At 39.4% G+C, this 17,718-nt stretch overlaps 1 protein-coding gene across 4 annotated transcripts; it reads right to left on the bottom strand.

Moving 5' to 3' along the window:
* Window positions 1–938: 938 nt before the first annotated feature.
* Window positions 939–16,044, bottom strand: LOC103183732 (mitogen-activated protein kinase 9). 4 transcript variants are annotated; one of them, XM_007901376.2, is made up of 13 exons: window positions 15,860–16,044; window positions 11,212–11,359; window positions 10,962–11,129; window positions 9,932–10,061; window positions 8,710–8,768; window positions 8,461–8,599; window positions 7,876–8,041; window positions 6,459–6,530; window positions 3,470–3,652; window positions 3,030–3,154; window positions 2,864–2,927; window positions 2,168–2,245; window positions 939–1,429 (listed from the first exon to the last, which is right to left on the bottom strand). In XM_007901376.2, the coding sequence occupies exons 3-13, from the start codon at window positions 11,081–11,083 to the stop codon at window positions 1,287–1,289; spliced, it is 1,281 nt and encodes a 426-aa protein (XP_007899567.1). In that variant the 5' UTR covers window positions 11,084–11,129; window positions 11,212–11,359; window positions 15,860–16,044; the 3' UTR covers window positions 939–1,286. The 4 variants fall into 4 exon arrangements, with proteins under 4 accessions (XP_007899567.1, XP_007899568.1, XP_042195772.1 ...); XM_007901377.2 differs by lacking the exon at window positions 15,860–16,044 and adding an exon at window positions 14,739–14,832; XM_042339836.1 differs by having other exon boundaries at window positions 1,350–1,434; window positions 15,860–16,043.
* Between the last annotated feature and the right edge of the window lie 1,674 nt (window positions 16,045–17,718).

Raw genomic sequence — 17,718 nt, 5'->3', positions numbered from 1 at the left:
ATGCGATGGGCAACTTCAATATCTACCTGTTGAAAAACGTCTTAAGTGTTGCAATGCAAAATTAGGTAATTTAAGACATACTTTTATTTGGATTTAAACCATATTTTACTTGGGATTAAATAGCTGGTTGGTTACTCAATAAAGATATTTACTGAAGTTAATCTAGACTTTGTCCTTTAGCTGAGGAGCAATCTGTTACACCCAAGAGAGCTACACTTTTATCCCCAAAAGGACCAATGAATTCTTCTTCTGAACCTGCCCTACACAAATCACTAAAATCCAAGTTCCTTTAAAAAAAATACTTGCTCTGTGGGTTGGCTTTTCTCATCAGTCTAAGTTTGTTCTTACTGGTATCTGGTTAGTTGAAGGACAATTTATTGCCAATAAAAATCTGCTACACGTGAATCAATCTAGTGTAATTAATGATCACCGTTCTGAAAGTCCAGTCTATAAAAAGTTCGCATGTTACTACATCACTAGCATCACCTTGTCACTACCGATCCAGATTGCAGTCACCTGCAAACTCAGACCAATATCATCGAGTTTAAAAAACATACATTTACCCGAAAACTACAAAAAAATGATGATTCTCAGAGAAGCTGAAACAGTAGCATTCAGTAGAAGATAACAATAGATAAGATCAATATTTAAGATAGAATCCCTAATCCTGCACCCGAGCCTCACATTAATGTACTAAATGAATCAAGAATCATTTGAGCTACTTTGAAAATTTAAAAAAAGTGCTATCAGTTCCTTCCTCCCTCCATCCCCACCCCACGCTCTCTCCCTCAGATATCTGGAATGTATTAAAGCAATATTTAACAAAACCAACTGACCAGTGGAACTGCTACAAGGAGATATTCATAAGTGTCTTTTTTTTTGCTCACATATAGGATTTGGAACGTCTTCCCAACGTGAAAAGCGATATATATATAATAATATATATTTATATATATATAAATGCAATTTGTTGTAGTTGTTCTGGGGCTCAGACCGTCTTTCTGGTGTTTATGTTCATCCACATTCTGCTCACCTGAAGTAATTTGGAGCTCGAGCAGTTGCACAAATGCACGTCCCACAATAAATTCCCTTTTCAAATTTTGCTAACCTGCCACTTATAACATAACACAGGAAATCGTAAACAACGGAGTAAAAGCACAGGCATTGTGTTCAGAGCACATGCAATAGATATATATATTCTTTACTTGGTTCCATTAGTTCAAAACCATTCAGGCCAAGAAAAGTAGCTGCAACTACTTTCTGCTAATGCTGAGGTTTGCAGCTGATCATCTGCAACCATCAAGAGGTCCTATTAATGCATCCAGGCTGCTGTCAGTATCTGAGGCCAAGGTCTGCTCTGTTGACATGGATGAAATGTCATTGATGGAGGAAGACTGAGAGGGACAGTTGTTGCTATTCACTGCTGCATCTGTTCTAAGTAAACAAAAAGTGCAATAAAATCTGAGAAAGGCACAGAACGGTCATCTTGTACAGCAGTTTTTCTAGTTAAACAATTTTATTTTTCACATACTTACTCTTCACAAACAGACGACCAAGAAACGAGCCTGAGGCCAGGACATTGCACTCCTTTAAAAAAAACATCTCAATGCTGTGATGGGAGGACGGAAGGTGGGTATTCTGGAAGGATGGGATCAGATGGCCCAAGGGCCCTTCGTCTCAACTAAACGTATGATCATCAGCACTTGTGTGCTTTCAAAATGCTTTTTACAAAATGGTTTGCATTATCTTTGTAATATCACGGCTCGTTTTGAAACAGCTTGACATGTGAATTCCAGTAATCTTGAAATTAATGAGAAATATACAGCGAAATAATGTCAAGCAGCTGCTATTGCATTCACAATTCACCCAATGCAGCACGTAAGAAACCTTGAGTACAATGTCATTCAAGTTACTGATGAGACCAGCAAGTATAAGGCCATCTGCAAATCTCTCTATACATATGTTAAGTATCATAAATGGTCCATTTTCAGCCACAATCAACTTCAGGGACAATTCAGATGCAGTAATGGACAAACAGTGCATGTGACTGGTCCACATGACTTGTCCACTGTAATAATCGTATATAAAGCAAAGTATTAATTAAAAACAGAGCAGTAATACAAAACAAGTGACTTTATTGTGATTTAAACCAAACGTAATCACTAACCTGAGGGAAGGGGATGTTCCTTAATAACACCATTCTTGTTCCTCTCCTCCCAGTCCACAACTTCTTTGTAGATTAGCTCTAAACAAAGAAGTAATAATGGTGTATTTGAACTGCACAATTCCCCTGTCCTTTACCCGACAAGTCACAAACTCATTGCTTCTGAAACAACACTGAACATTAGTTGCGTGAGCAGAAATAACTAACACAATGGAATTAACTGGCACATTCATTTGTTAATCACAAAATAGTATTGAATTCAACATGCATCTCGTTGTGAAAATTGACATTGGGAATATTCATTCTGCTGAAAGGAAAAATGAATGATGCAAATAAAAAATTTGAAATGATTTTTTGTTACTTTTAAACTTTCTACTTTTCCGTTTGGAATAAAAAACCTTGAAATCTTAACAGAAAATTTCAGTAATTTTAACTGTATGCAGAATTTCCCATTTTAACTAATATTTTATTTCGCCCACAAAATATAGTCACTTTACAGAATAATGTGTGAAGCACTTTGAGACGCCTCGAAGACGTGAGAAGGCGCTATGTCAAATGCAAGGATTATTATTATATATCCAAGCATTATAAGGAGAAATTTATTTTTAAAAATAGTAGCAAATGTCAGATTTCCTTTAAAAATGTATAAATAAAAGATGCAAATATTTTTTTCCCCTCTTAAGTAAACGGAAATCGTACCTTTCCATTCCTCTATAGTGTGTTCTCGATCTTCTAATTGTTTATCATAGATCTGTGGAGGGGGCTATAGCCAAAAGGAAATGCTATTAGCACCTTGAAGTTGCGTTAAACAGTTAAATAAATGCAGAAAAGAAACAAGAAAAAAGAAAAATGGTAGTTTACTTACTGCTTCTACTTCAGAAGGATCATACCATACGGCAATGTACGGATGCTGTAAGGCGTCATCCACAGAAATCCGTTTGTCTGGATCTATTACCAGCATTTTTGATAAAAGATCTCTGGCCTGACTTACTGTAATACAATACAACATTCTCACTACCTTTGCGATCTTTTTTGGATTCACCCATTTTACACACTGTGCCCTTTATTTAATTACCAGGAAGTTGATCGGCTATAGAATTATTGTATGATACTATTGTAGAATGCTTCCTTAAATAGGCGGGTTATGCTGAATCATCAAAGGATTATGGCAAAAATGACAAAAATAATATTCTAACAAAGATTAAAAATACCAATTTTAAATTCCCTGAAGATATTGCATGCACAATTATAATTGAATTATAGGTTACAATCAAATATGCTGCGATTTTAAGTACTTGTACATACCTTTTAACTTGTCACGTTCAGAATCTGCTGGAAACACCCAGTCTGGGAACAACGTTTCAAAGCCAAGCCCTGGATATTTTGGCCTATTCTCGACATAATTTCGCACGGTTGGCTGCAGTTTCTTCATGAATTCTGCAGATGGCGTTCCTAGCTGTTCAATAACTTTATTCCACTGATCAATGTCTGTATAAAACTGGTTCAGGAAATGTTCTTTTTTTAAAAAAAAACTCATACCTACAACTAACGTACCTTTCTCCCACAATAGTCAACTTTTGACTTTAGGACTTTCAAATTCCAATTTTCAACAAACTTGATTTTCAACAATTAAAGTTTGATTAAATAAGATTTTCATTTCTGCGTGGGCCTCAACGCATATCATTTATCTAAAATGCACACATACCAAGTAATAAAATATTAAAATATCTAATGTGGTTTACAATTGAATGCATTTACCTGTAGTTACTTTACTGATAACTTGCCAAAAATAACTAACCCATTTCGCAAATGTGAATGGGTGGGAGTCACAGGCAAGAGAATAAAGGACTAACAAACATTTCACCTCTGAACATCCTTCAATAATCAGTTTTTCATTAGCAAAAACTCCCCATTGAAAAGTTATAGACCTTGCCTCCTTCAAGGCCGGTCTCAAGACCCTTCACTTCGATCGTGCCTTTGGTCGCGCTCCCACCTCTCTGCCTTCCCTCACCCCTCCCCATGCTCGGGCCCCGACACCTGACTGTTCAACGCTTTGGGACGTCCTCCCGACGTGAAAGGCGCTCTATACATGTCATTTTGTTGTCTTTTTTTAAAAAGTGACAATTCTTTAAAATATTCATTACAAAGACGTGGCAAGGGAAATCAAAATTAAGTACAAGAAGCAAATAAAAAGTAATCCCTCCTAGGAAATACCAGAGAAGGCTACATCATCAATGAAGATAGGCTGTTTCAGCTATACTTAAAGACGTGTCTGCCTTTTAACTCTCAAGTAATCATATTTATTAATAAACACAGCCCCTCAACTTGAAGGCCCTGACCATTATTCACTGGCTGTTATCTCTACTTAGAGCTTAACAAATGCTGCACTCCAGACAGGTCCACAGTTTTGAAGAGATCCATACTTGACGAAGGTCAATCTCAAATAACAAATCTTCTCACAGCATGGATCTGACTGACAGCCATTTTAAGTTGGCTGTTCGCATGCTATCCAAAATACCGAATTAACTTTTCAAATATTTTCAGAAATAAAGTAATACTATAATAGTACAGTACTATTATGGTAACCTGGCGTTGCACAATCCTGAGCAGTTATGTGAAGTGGGTTGAGTATCTGAAATAATAGCTGCAAACCAGTTTTAATTAAAGAAATATGCTGGAAATTGAGATGGGTTGGGTAAAAACCCTCCCAGACATTAGAGAAGCAAAAATTAAACCACTGTAAAGCCTCTCCTGCTCTTGTGGCACCTTCTCAATAGATGGTTACCTTGTAAATCACTTACTGAGGGAAACTTCAAAGCCACAGTATTATCCACAATTTTATGTGCTCCCATTCCTTCTCCCCGCCCCAAGGGTTGAGTTATTTTATACTATCTCCCACCTACTAAGACGTGCTACACTATCAAACAAACAACAATTCCTCCCCTACTCCATACTTCTTTACAGTAACTCAAAGAAAAGGATTTTTGGGATCCAATTTAAATGTTTTTCAAAGAGATGATTTTCCTACTCGGGTATCTGAACACTAGTACATAGAATAGAACAAACAAATAATGTTCATAATTAAGATTACACTATCCATCATTAAACTAGAAAAAGATCTTCATAAGCAGCACACAATATAACTAAACTATTTCTAATATTAAAAGACAACATCTAAACTAAGTTTAAACATAGTAAAGATATGTTTAATCACCACAGATACAAACCCTGGGTTTATTACTGCTTCTATATAATGCCTTTATCTAACCAGTGTTTAATTATTAAAAACGTAAACATTTTTATGTTTAGAAGTTATTAGTAATTTTCCCCCAAAATATTTTAGAAAACTGGTCATGGCATTATATAATTACAACCACACACTGATGCTATTAAACAATGTTATGAAATATGACTAAAGGTAACGTGAAAGTGATATGGAAGATCTGATATCTATGCATTGTAACATTAGTGGTTTGCATGCATGTTAGAAAAAGCATTCAAAAGGAAACAGATCTGAAGTGACCTGGTTAGAATCACCATTGTGGAAGATTTTAAAAACGGAAATGTAGAAAACATAGGCAGAGGGAATGGTAAATCGAATAAAACAAACAAAAGTAGGGAAAATTTAAGTAAGATAGAGTTGCTAGATATAAAAGTTTTACATTGATGACCTCAGCTGCAGATTTTTACTGCAAACTGCCTTCTATATTACATTTGTTCAATGTTTTGGAGGGACAGCTCTTATAATCTTATTCAAGTCAACTTTAAAAGACAAGAACTTCCTCTCTAAGTGTTGAAACAAACACACTGATGTGAAGATGTATGCAGATGTCTAAGTACTTTATCTGGTGAAAGTAAAACATATTGATATGTTAATATTACACAATTATTTATATCCCTCAGAAAATATTGTTTCAATATTTGATAATTGGATAATTTTGGTACTCTGAGTTTCAGAAGCTGCTGCTCACATTTTGTTTTGTGTATGTGTTTCATAAAGGAAAGTAATGCGCCGGTTTTGGAGAATAAGAAGTTGCGCTATTTGCAAAGGGCGCTAAATGTGCCGGACTGCATGCCAAGCGTTGAGAAGCAGGATTAAAAATAAGCAAAAGATCAAAAACACACTTATGCCAAAAAAAAAAAACTTGGAAAACAAGGATTGAAAAAAAAACATCAAAATAACCTCATTCATCTTAACATCAATTTTTGCTCCTCAAAGGGAGGGAAACAGTAGTGATTGTTTTGCCTTTTGGTGTGTATGACTGTGGGCTCAAGGATGCCTGGGCAAGGATACGATCAGTGCCTTGGAATAGCACAGAACCTTTGAGCATCTCTCCCATGATGCACCCCACTGACCAGATATCAACTGAAAATAAAATGAAATGATGGATAATTACCATGCCGCTCAGCAAACAAAAAAACAGGAAAAAATAGGTACGGAAATTTATACATCGGGACACAATGAGAAACAACATATTTCAGCAGTAACAAATTGTAGGGTCTGGGAAAGGCATACCAGAAAAGTCCGAAGACATTCATTTCATGTACGCAGTTAAAACTAAATGCAGATGAAATTTGATTTTCTGTGTGTACAAGGATACAGTCGCGTCCAGCAAAAACGATTTTGTGGCGCACCATTTCTGCCATAATGCAACCAACAGACCATAAATCCACTATATGGTTTACGTGAATAAAGTTAACAGAGAAATAAAAAAAAAGCTATTTAATATACCCAACAATATTTGCACAAATTGCAATTAAAAGTGCAAAGGCATTTAAACATCTTCCACATCTTTAACTCTTTAAGAACCAACTCCCATGAAAATTAGAAATGGTTTTACGTTTTGTGATTTTTTTGTTAAATGTTTTAGTGGATTTAAAACCACCCATGCAGAATACGATGGAACCATTCGTCCTATCAAAACAGGTTTTCATTTTTAAAAAGCAAATTCATGGCAGATTCTATAGGAGGTGAAATTTATAAGTATTTAAACCTGAGGATGCTAATTTCATTAATAAGGAAAAAGGCTGGTGGGCTTACATTTACCTGAACACAAGCTTCAATATTTGTAAATTTTTATTCTGCAAGAAAAATTACCTTATTTTGAAGAAATTAATCTATTGTAGCACTTCTGGCTGGAAAAGTACCTGCTACACAGATTCAGCTAACAGCGTAAATTCAACCAAACTGGAACATCAACATAGAAACTTCATCCTTAACTCAATTTTTCCAATGATGTCCTTCTTACATTTAAACCTTCAGAGTCCTATACTTTAAAAACATGTATTTGTTGAAGAATCCACCCAATTAATAAAAACATTATGAAAATGTTACAGCGTAACTTGGAAGGAGAATCGCCTATTTGGCATTATAGAATTTCTACCCTCTCCCCCATCATCATAGAGATTTTAACAGTAAATATTGATGTAGATAACTGACTAGATAGGCTTGAGGGAGTAGAATGATCGATACGAGCTAGTTATTTACAGTCACTATAAAATGATTCGGGAATGATGCCATTTCACCTTTGGGCAACAACAAATTTTGATATCCTATTTTATTTGCGTGAAAATTAGAGGGTGGTTAATGCCTTTTCCTTTAAATGAAATTACTAAAATATTTCAACTAAATCTTTGTAACAAACTAGTTCAAATTCATATCCGATTTCACTCCCATCTTCAAATAACGAGTCTTTCTTGAGGTAACTTACCATTTTCCTTGTAGCCCATTCCTAGGATAACTTCAGGCGCTCTATAATATCGTGTAACTACATACGGGGTCATCATAAAATTAGTGCATGCTGTCCTGGCCAGTCCAAAATCTAGAATTTTCAGAGTGCAATCTGACTTTACTACTATGTTGCTGGGTTTCAAATCCTGTAATAAAAAGGAAGCGTGTCACAGATCTTTTGAAGTTGCCAACACAAAGCAATTTGCCTTAGAAATCTATTCAGTCTTTCTTTATCCCATGAATTACTACCAACATTGGGAATCACGGCATGTGTTGCCTCTTCTCACATTTAAAAATTGTGTTCTAAAAATTATAGCAAGCTGGATGTTGTTGATGTTATTTTATCTAATATGTATATATGTACATTCATTACATTCTTACATTACATTACATACAACCATGAAACATAATGTATTTCCTATTATTAAAATGTTCTCTGCTGGAACAGAACACAAGTGCATGCAATGTCATACCTTTAAGAACATTCAATAGTCATAGGACACTGTGCAGTTATTGTGTGCATCTGTTTAAAAAGTATAGTAAAATCAAAATCCTGAGTACCTACTCTGTGGATAATGCCAGCAGAGTGAAGGTGCTTGATACCACATAACATCTGGTAAAGAAGGTAGGACATTCTTTCATGGTCTAGCTCCATATGGATAACCTGGCACAAGTTGGCATCCATCAACTCCATAACCAAGTAACTACAGAATAATAAAATTATGATAGTTATAACTGTTGCAGAATACATGACAGATTATTCTTCTACAAGGAAAAATTATAAATTCTTTCACACAAACAACCCAATACTTACACATCTTGGAACTCTTCTAAAGACTTCTGTGGTGTAAATACATTTAACAAACTAATAATCTGTGTAAAAGAGAAAAAAGTTATTAAAATGTTGAGGTTTGCATTTGCACACTAATCATGGCACGCAATGTGCTCATCTTTCATGTACCATTGATAATTAATAAATAGCTCCTGGCTGATCACTAAAGATTCACAAACAGAATTAAGAAACTGAAAAGACTGGTGCTTCAGAAAGTTCAGATAAGATCTGGTGGCTTCTCATGAGCAAAATGAAAAAGAAGTAATGAAAGAATCATTAAAAAATCTGTTCTATCTGAATAGAGTTTTGAAATGTATAAAAGTATAAATTTATTTTCAGCTGAGTTAGAAATTAGTCAACCACAATCAGCCCTATTTTTTCCCCAAATGCTGCTGTGTGTTGATGCAATATAGAGGTATAGGAGTGAGAGCAAGTGGATTCCTGCAGAACAATGTAAACATTTCATCACACACCACAAGTATAATGTAAACAGAGCAAATAGGGGAAATGTAGGAATGGCCAGCAAGCCAAGTGAAAGAGAATAACTTTCAGAGTGTGAATTTCCAGGTTAAAAGCAGAAGTATGTGAGAAACATATTTTCTACCAGTCTAACATTTCCTCTCTTTTTGTGCTAAATCATGTATGTGAACACTTCAGCTAATAGAAAAATATAAAACATCCAATTAAAATTCAGCTGGATTCACTGCAAACTATTTCCTTAACTATTGGAAAAGAGCCTCTTGACCCGTGCAAATTATTTTACTTTTTCAGTTCAAGCAGTTTATCTTTAAAGTTACATGGTCACATAAAAAAAACTCACACCTGATTCTGGAATCAGTTGGAAAGCAGATATGTAGTGCACTTTTCTAACAGACTTTTGCTTACTGACTCTCCCTCAAACATAATAAGATCACATCAACTATGTTTCAAATGCAAATAAGCTTAGTTTCAAAACGTATTAAAAAAAAATGAAAAGGGAAGGTTCACTGCATGCAAAAGACAAGCATTCGGCATAAATTGCTGTATTTATAAAATCTAAAATGCGAGCAAGACGTAAAGCACATAGCAAAGCACAGGTTAAATTTAAATTCTTTACTTCTGCAGTTTATCAAACTTGAACTGGAAGACTAGCATTTTCTTATACAACATAATTTGATATGAGCTGCTCAACTCTTCAGAGATCAGAACAAGTTACCTAACTTACATTTTTATGATTGACACATTTAAGAAGAACAAGTTCTCTGTAGGCCCTCTTGGCGTGAGTCTGGTTTTGGAACGGTCGACTGAGTTTCTTAACAGCAACACTTCTATCGAGCACACTATCGTAGGCAGCACTGTAATTTTTTTAAAAAAAGTTAATAGATAAATCTCCTGCAATTTATTGGACATTTCTCATTTACTGCAGAGATAACAGGTAGTTTACTTTTTAAAAAAACACAAGGAATTGTAGGAGCACTGAATGAGTATTGAAATGGTGATCAAGTAGGTTTAATATTTTTTCTAAATAAAATGTAATCGGCATATTAGGAGGGAAGGGGGGGTAGTGAGAAGCAGAGTTCCACAAGGGTCCATTATGGGTCTCCTGCTGTTCATAAATGATTTGCTAATGATACCAAGCTACTGTATATGTCCAGGTGACTAGGCCAGATAGAAAAGACATCATACCTGATGATTTGAACCAATGCAGCAGATGGGAAAAGTAGTAGATAGATTTTAATGCAGACAAGCATATCTTTGAAGAGAAAACATTAAACATCTATACATTCAGTATTTCTATTTGCAGAGGTGGAGGAGAAAATAGTTTAAATGATTATTGACTAAAAGATTCTAATGTGAAGCTATTGAGAGTTATATTTGGGTGTCACCAGCATACATACGGAAATTTACCTTACATCTGACAAACATGAATATGAGAGTGAAAAGTCTAAGAGATAAGAAGATGTTCACAAGGTGAACTTGATAATTTGACCAACTTTGTTCAAAGAAATAGGAAACAAAGCTGGTCTTAATGCACCACTGATTCAGAAGGGACGGGGGGGGGGGGGGGGGGGTCGGGGGAGAGAGAAGAAATCTACCCATAGATTAAAAACTACCCTGGCTCAGGCAAAACTCCCTTTCCTCTGGTCTGCCCCACCTCCCTCCCAAGAGTACTAGCTACAGTATGTGGAACAGATTCAATTGTTTTGTAATGAAAACCACAGAAAATGCACTGCCTTTGTGTTGTTGTTACTTACCATACAATCCCCTGAGCCCCCGAACCTATGGACTTCAATGACTGATATCGTTTGAGAACTGTGAAGGTAGAATCACCAACTTGGACACTGTAGAATTCAGTGTCGCTATTAGTTTCACCCATGTTGTAGTGTCTTCTGTAATGGAATCTTTAGAAAGTAATAACCACCCTAGAACAAAAGAACCAAATGATTGAGTCCTTGGCTTTTAATCAAACTAATAAACCGCTATTTTTCTGAGACTTCGGCCTACCTCCTGAGTGGCACTTCAGTTTTAATGCCAGTTCTTCTACCAGGTAGTGGTTGGTGGCAACTTCTTCCCAAGGTCCACGCTTGCTACCTTACGATCTCTGTATCGTAGACTATTCCTATAAACGTGTTCAGGTATGTTGTATGTTGGGCTGCATGGAAAAATGGATGAGATGTAGTAAAACACTAAGGCTGAAAGAGGAGTGAGACATGTGTCTGGGTCAGAATGATCCATTAACAGCAATACGTCCACCAAGCACAATTGGCTGCCGCATATCGCCCACAAGATAAAGTAAATTCACACTCCAGCATTCTCTGTGAAGCGCTTTGCATCATATCGACGACATGATAAGGCATTATATCAAATACAAGGATTATTATTATTATCGAACACCTGACTTATCTAAGACTTAACTCACAACAGAAATGTAATCTCACTTTATCACTTATAGGAATGGTAACCAGATGTCTAAGTGTTGGGTCAATGAGCAAATGAAGGATTATCACATGGGATTTTGAATCAATACCTCAGTCAAAAACCGCAATGAAATCGCATTGGTCTATCAGCAGGCTGTTTACCGGACTAAAAACAAACCATGCTTAGACTGACCACACACATTGGTAAATCAACTCCCAACGAAAATAAACCATGCAGTTTGGAAAAAAAGAGGCACTTGCATTTTTTTTTAAAATCGCAAGTTCATTTACAAAAGTGCATAACAATATATTTATTCCCCTGACATTTCGAATTACATTTTTCAAACAATGATTCCTATATTTAAAATGGAACAAATACATTTTCCTGAGTGGTGCGAGTACATGACCACAATGTATAATTTAGTCAATTACAGATTCCAAAAATATAGTGGCTACTTGGGGCAATAATTGAACAGATGAAATGCCAGACTACTTAGTCAGTTTATCTTGAGCTCATGACATTTATATTATGAAGTGATCGTTGGTAAAGAATAGAACTTGTTGGAAAAAAATTATAGCAAAACAGGTGGGGGAAAAAGGTCAAAAACCGGTGTATGAGAATGGAAGCGTATCAGACAAACTCATGCCTTACAAATTGATGGAAAAAAAACTTCACAGAAGAACTAAGATACGAGATTTGAATTAAATTGTTAATATGAACACAAGGAGGAAATCAACTGATATGCACCTTATCCTTTACGTGGACAAATAAGAGCATGAAAGGGTAGTAAAAGCAAACTTTGTCTAAGGCAAGACAATTTGGATAGTTTAATAAGCTACAACAACTACTTCTGCATCCAACATTACATTCATTTTACACACAAAAATGTATTTTAGAGTGCTTTGGAACATGGGATCACACTCTACGATGTCCCATTTCTATCCAACGATTTGCTTGCAGTCTCAAAAAAATATGCAAACTAGTTGCTTTACAGAGCATCAATACAAGAGTAAGATGAGACCTTTATTATAACCACATCAACCAAAGGCATGTTGCTCTCTAACAGTGCAGTCTGTGTGTTATTTGGTGATTCCAGTACAACCTTTATATTAANTTTTTTTGCCAAAGGGGCTTTTATAGAATGGATGACAAACTCCCAATTGCTTAGTCATTTACCATACCAAAATTGACATAATTTGCTCAGTAGAGATGTATTTCACAAACAGAGATTTAATTGAATGATAGTGTTGAATGTCAGTTTGTGCACACTGCAACGTGTTAATGTACAGTATCACTAACCATGAAGTTTTAAGTTTGATTTGTTCCAACAAATAAATATGGGTAGGAACACGGAAACATTTAAACATACTATGATAGGAAGTTCAAAAGCTACTTGAATAGTCATTGAACCCCAAGAATATGCACGGTGATTCCAATACTTTACATAACACTAGATTTAATGAAACTGCAAATAGTAATCCCTAACAATCTAATTTTAATCTTTTTGATCTCTTTCTAGTTTGGCGTCTTATCTTTTGATAACACACACTGAAGGGCAACTTTCACCTTAGAGTATCTTCCTGATCAGTCAAATTGATTATTAAAATGTTTCCTCTAGAGATTATACGAAAATCTAGAATTTGCAAAACAGACAGTGATATGGAACTTATCCGATAAGGAATAGGATTACATTACAACAGGTTAAAGGACCACAACACACTGATAAAATGCTAAGCGCAAGAGAAAAAAGATCAGGCTATAAAAGAGGTGGAATAAAGTCCAGGCAGTGAACATTACAGCAAAAGCAGTTTGTAACAACACTAAATTGCAAAATGGTGAAAAGGATTCTGAAAATTTTCACTAATGGATGAAAGACATATCTTTAACAACAAAAAATAGAGAATTTGAATGAACAGGCAAAATTTCATGAAAAAATAGGAATGTGTCATCCTAAAACCACTGCTGGAAAGCATGCAAAAACGTTGTGCAAATCATATCAAAATAAAATAAAATTTTCTTTATATAATGAAACATGTATCCCTTAAAGCCAGAGTTCTACATAAAAACATTTATGGCTGGCTGCAGACTACAAAACCTGCATGCAAATGTTTATGATTTATACAAAATGTAATTTACACATAGAAAACCGTGGAGAGGGACAATATAATTTCACATAAAATGATGCAACAAAATAATTAGGTAAATCTTTAACAGGGAAAGGAAACATCCGTATCGATGCTTTAACAATTTAACAATTACAATGTTCTGCTTTCCACCAAATACTACAGATTAAAGTCAAGACTTTGAAACAGCAGTCTAGGCTGTCACACCAATACAATGCTGGGGGAGTGCTGCATTGTTGGAAGGTGCCATCGTTCAGCTGAGACGTTAAACCATGTCCCTTCTGACTGTTCAGGTGCACGTTAATTACCTCATTCAAAAAGAGAAGGGAGTTTTTCCCCCGAGGTCTTGGCCTCACATACAACGCTCTCCATGGCCTCACCCCACCCTACCTCTGCGACCTCCTAACCCCTCATCAACCCGCCCGTTCCCTCTGCTCAGCCGGCTCTGGCCTGCTCCGCGTCCCCTGACCCACCCGCCCCACCATTGGCGGGAGAGCCTTCGGCCACTCTGCCCCTCACCTCTGGAATTCCATCCCACAGTCACTCCGCCTCGCCTCCTCCAAGTCCCGCTTCAAGACCTCTTCTTCGGCCATGCCATCGGCCACCCCCCTTCCCCCCGACCCCAGCTCGGGTCTGAAATGCTGTACTCTGTCATTTTCAACACCTTGGGACGTCCTCCCGACATGAAAGGCGCTATACAAATGTAATCTTGTTGTTGTTGTTGGCCAATAATCCCCCAGATAAAAATTGGTCCATCAATTTTGCTCCATCCTTAGCCTCTTCCATTTCCTCATCTAGAGTATTCTTATCATATGTTACAGTATATCATTATAATGATAATTGGTGGCAACATTCACAAATGGGGTTAACTTTCACATCTATGTGGAATGACACTCAAATCTACCTTTCTGTCTTTAGTTGTGATCCCAGGTCCAATAAAATTTGGTTCGCTTCACCCCTTCTCTCTTTGAATTCCACCACAATACCTACCTCTTCAACTGTGCCTACGGTCACCTCCCTCTCGTCCCTTGCTCAGCATCGCTGCAAGGATGCTTTCCTGTGCAAAGGGCTCTGTATAAATAATAATAATAATCCTTGCGTTTGACATTGGCACCTTATTACGTCGTTCAGACGTCTCAAAGCGCTTCACCGCCTGTACTGTAACTGTGTGGTGACTGTGTATTTTGTGGGCGAAACGCAAATTGCTGACTGTGGGGGATACCCAACCGTCTGCCGCATCGCCAACCAAGACACCGTGACGACACTGCGTCGTGGATCCTGGCGGATTATCGGCGGCCTAAGCAAAAAAAAAAAAAAACCGCAACGCGAGGAGGCGCTGCACAAGAGGGATCCGTGGTTTTACAGCTCGAACCTCAACCTTTAAACCTTAATCCGGGGCGAGGAGGGAGGGAGGGAGGGAGGGAAGGAGGGAGGGAGGGAGGGAGGGAGGAAGGCGGACAGAGAGAGCGAGAGAGAGAAAGGAGAAACGGGTCCTGCCCATTCAACCAGGAATAAACAACAACAATCCTTGCATTTGATACAGCTCCTGATCACGTCTTCCCAGACGTCCTGACCCCCCCCCAAACCCCACCATCATCATCATCACATCCCCTCCCCGACCGTCCAGCGCTTTGGGACGTCCTCCCCGACGTGAAAGGCGCTCTATAGATGCAATCCTGCTGCTGTTGTTGTATTTCGGGACAGGCCGTAAAGTGTAGTGACTGTGTATATGTGTGCGCGTGTGTGTATACATATATATATGTAATATATATTTGTTTTGTGGGCGAAACAAAATACGAGAGAGAGAGAGAGAGAGTGAGAGTGAGAGTGAGACAGGGAGAGCAGCCACAAGGCAGCCCCGGCATTTTGCATATCAAAGGCGAGGATCATCATCAATTACTTTTACGATTGTATTATCATTATTAATTAGGCATTACTTTTGACGACCACCACCGCCGTTAGCACCACCACCACCAATCATTCCCGGGAGCCGGGTGTACAGTTACGGTGTACGTGGAGGGCCACAGAGGGGCTGAGGGAGGGAGGGAGGGAGGGAGGGTCAGGCCCAGGCCTCTCCCTCCCTCAGGAGCGGCCTCGATTTAATCACCTACCTCCGCTCGCTCACCCCATCCGCGGGCCGGAGACCAGAGACACGCGCGGAGAGACAGGGGCTGTGGGCGGGCGGGGAGGGGGGGGTCAGTGAAGTGAAGGCCACTTCCCCCTCCTGTTCGCTCACTCCCCGCACACGTTCGTTCGACCGTTCGCCGCCGCCGTCGCCCCCCACCTCTCCAAAAAAAAACCGCCGTGAGGGAGACGTTGGCCGTTGGCGGGAGTCAGGGCCCCACACCGTCCGTGCGCGTGAGGAGAAGGCGTTGGGCTCGCGCTCAGCGGCTGACAGCCATGGTCGCTCGAGCGCCGCAAACTCCCGCCTCCCTCCCTCCCGCCCCGCCGTCACGTACGTCTCTGCGTCGTCGCGTCGCGGCATACGCCATCACGTCGCGCCGTGGTGTCCCGGTGGTGGGGCGTGGCTGGGGGTGTGGTGGGTGGGGGGGGGGGGTGTGGTCCGCCCGCGATACAAATACGTCATCCAGCCCCCAACGCTCCCGCCTCCGCGCCGCCTCATACGTCATCGCGTCACGTCACGTCGAGCCGTTCGTCAGTCAAACCCGCCCAAACAGTCCCGCCCAAACAAACAGTCCCGCCCAAAAAGTAGCCCAATAAATAATACTACTACTACTACTAATAATAATGACAATAATAATAATAATAATGACAATAATAGCAATCAGTCTGCACTGGGCTGAGCAGAGAGGGTGACCGGCACAGGTTGAAGTGCTTCTGAAACAGTGTCAGAAAAGGAGCCTTCACGAGGTTGGAGGGAAATATGAAAAAAAAAGGGTTTTTGTGTTTACATGAAGATCCGCGTTCAAGACCCTGGTCCTCACCTTCAAGGCCATCCCGGGCCTCGTCCCCTCCTCCCTCTCTGACCTGCTGACTCCCTACCAACCTGCCCGACCATCGGTGGTCGGGCGTTCAGCCTCTCTGCCCCCCCCCCACTCCGGAGCTCCATCCCGCGGTCCCGTGGCCTCGCTTCCTCCCTCGAGGCCGGTCTCAAGACCCTTCTCTTGGACCGTGCCTTTGGTCTCCCTCCCACCTCTCCGCCTTCTCTCACCCCTCCCCCCAGGCTTGGGTCCCGACCCTGACTGTCCAGCGCTTTGGGCCGTCCTCCCCACGTGAAAGGCGCTCTGTACATGGCATGTTGTTGTTGTTGAAAAGCAATGAAGTCGTGCAACCAAAACCACGCCCCCGATTGGGCGTGAATCCCACCCACTGTGGCCCCCCCCCCATGCGTCACCGTGTCCCCCTCGCCAAGCGTCACAGCCTGACCCAGCCCTGGATTGATGACCGGTTCCCCCTTCTCCCGCAGCCAATCACAATGGCGAGGGGGTGAGGATTGGCTGACACCCAACCCCCCAATACACTGCACTGTCTTCATTTTAGGGCTTTGCCATGTTGGTGCTTTATACATCACCACCACCATCATCATCACCATCCCCACCATCATCATCACCATCCCCACCATCATCATCCCAAATGCCCCCTTCGAGGTCCATCAGAAGGACGATAAAAGCAAGACTTTTAGATTAAGAAACCCGTCAGATCATTTGATTTCATCCGGAATTATCATTTCTTAAATGCGTGTAGCGTCCTGGCAGTAATTACTAGGTTAATGAACACTTCCAGGGGTTTGCCTTTTACACCCTTTAACCTGTATTGTGTTGTCTGTGATGCATTCAAAAGTATTGATTATTTTCGATCCTATTTTCGACTGGAGCTGTATGCGGTATTGCAGGTGGGGACTGAGAAGCGCACTGAACAGCAGGAGCGCGACTCATGGAGATTTGACTCATGAAATATCAAGTCATACTTTAACTGAGCACCATGCGCACATTACATCCAAGGAGCAATT

Source organism: Callorhinchus milii, unplaced genomic scaffold (assembly GCF_018977255.1).
Source record: "Callorhinchus milii isolate IMCB2004 unplaced genomic scaffold, IMCB_Cmil_1.0 Scaffold13, whole genome shotgun sequence".
NCBI classification, from domain to species: Eukaryota; Metazoa; Chordata; class Chondrichthyes; order Chimaeriformes; family Callorhinchidae; genus Callorhinchus; species Callorhinchus milii.
Note: the sequence above shows the minus strand (reverse complement) of the source record. Positions and strands in the feature narration are given on the sequence as shown.

Bases quoted from the DNA above. Each gene is read 5' to 3' on its own strand.
- LOC103183732 (XM_007901376.2), bottom strand. From the start codon at position 11,083: ATGGGTGAAACTAATAGCGACACTGAATTCTACAGTGTCCAAGTTGGT. The intron at 3,155-3,469 runs GTATGTACAAGT...ATTGTATTACAG, and splicing joins TGAACGTGACAAGTTAAAAG to TAAGTCAGGCCAGAGATCTT. The intron at 1,430-2,167 runs GTTAGTGATTAC...TACTTAGAACAG, and splicing joins GGAACATCCCCTTCCCTCAG to ATGCAGCAGTGAATAGCAAC.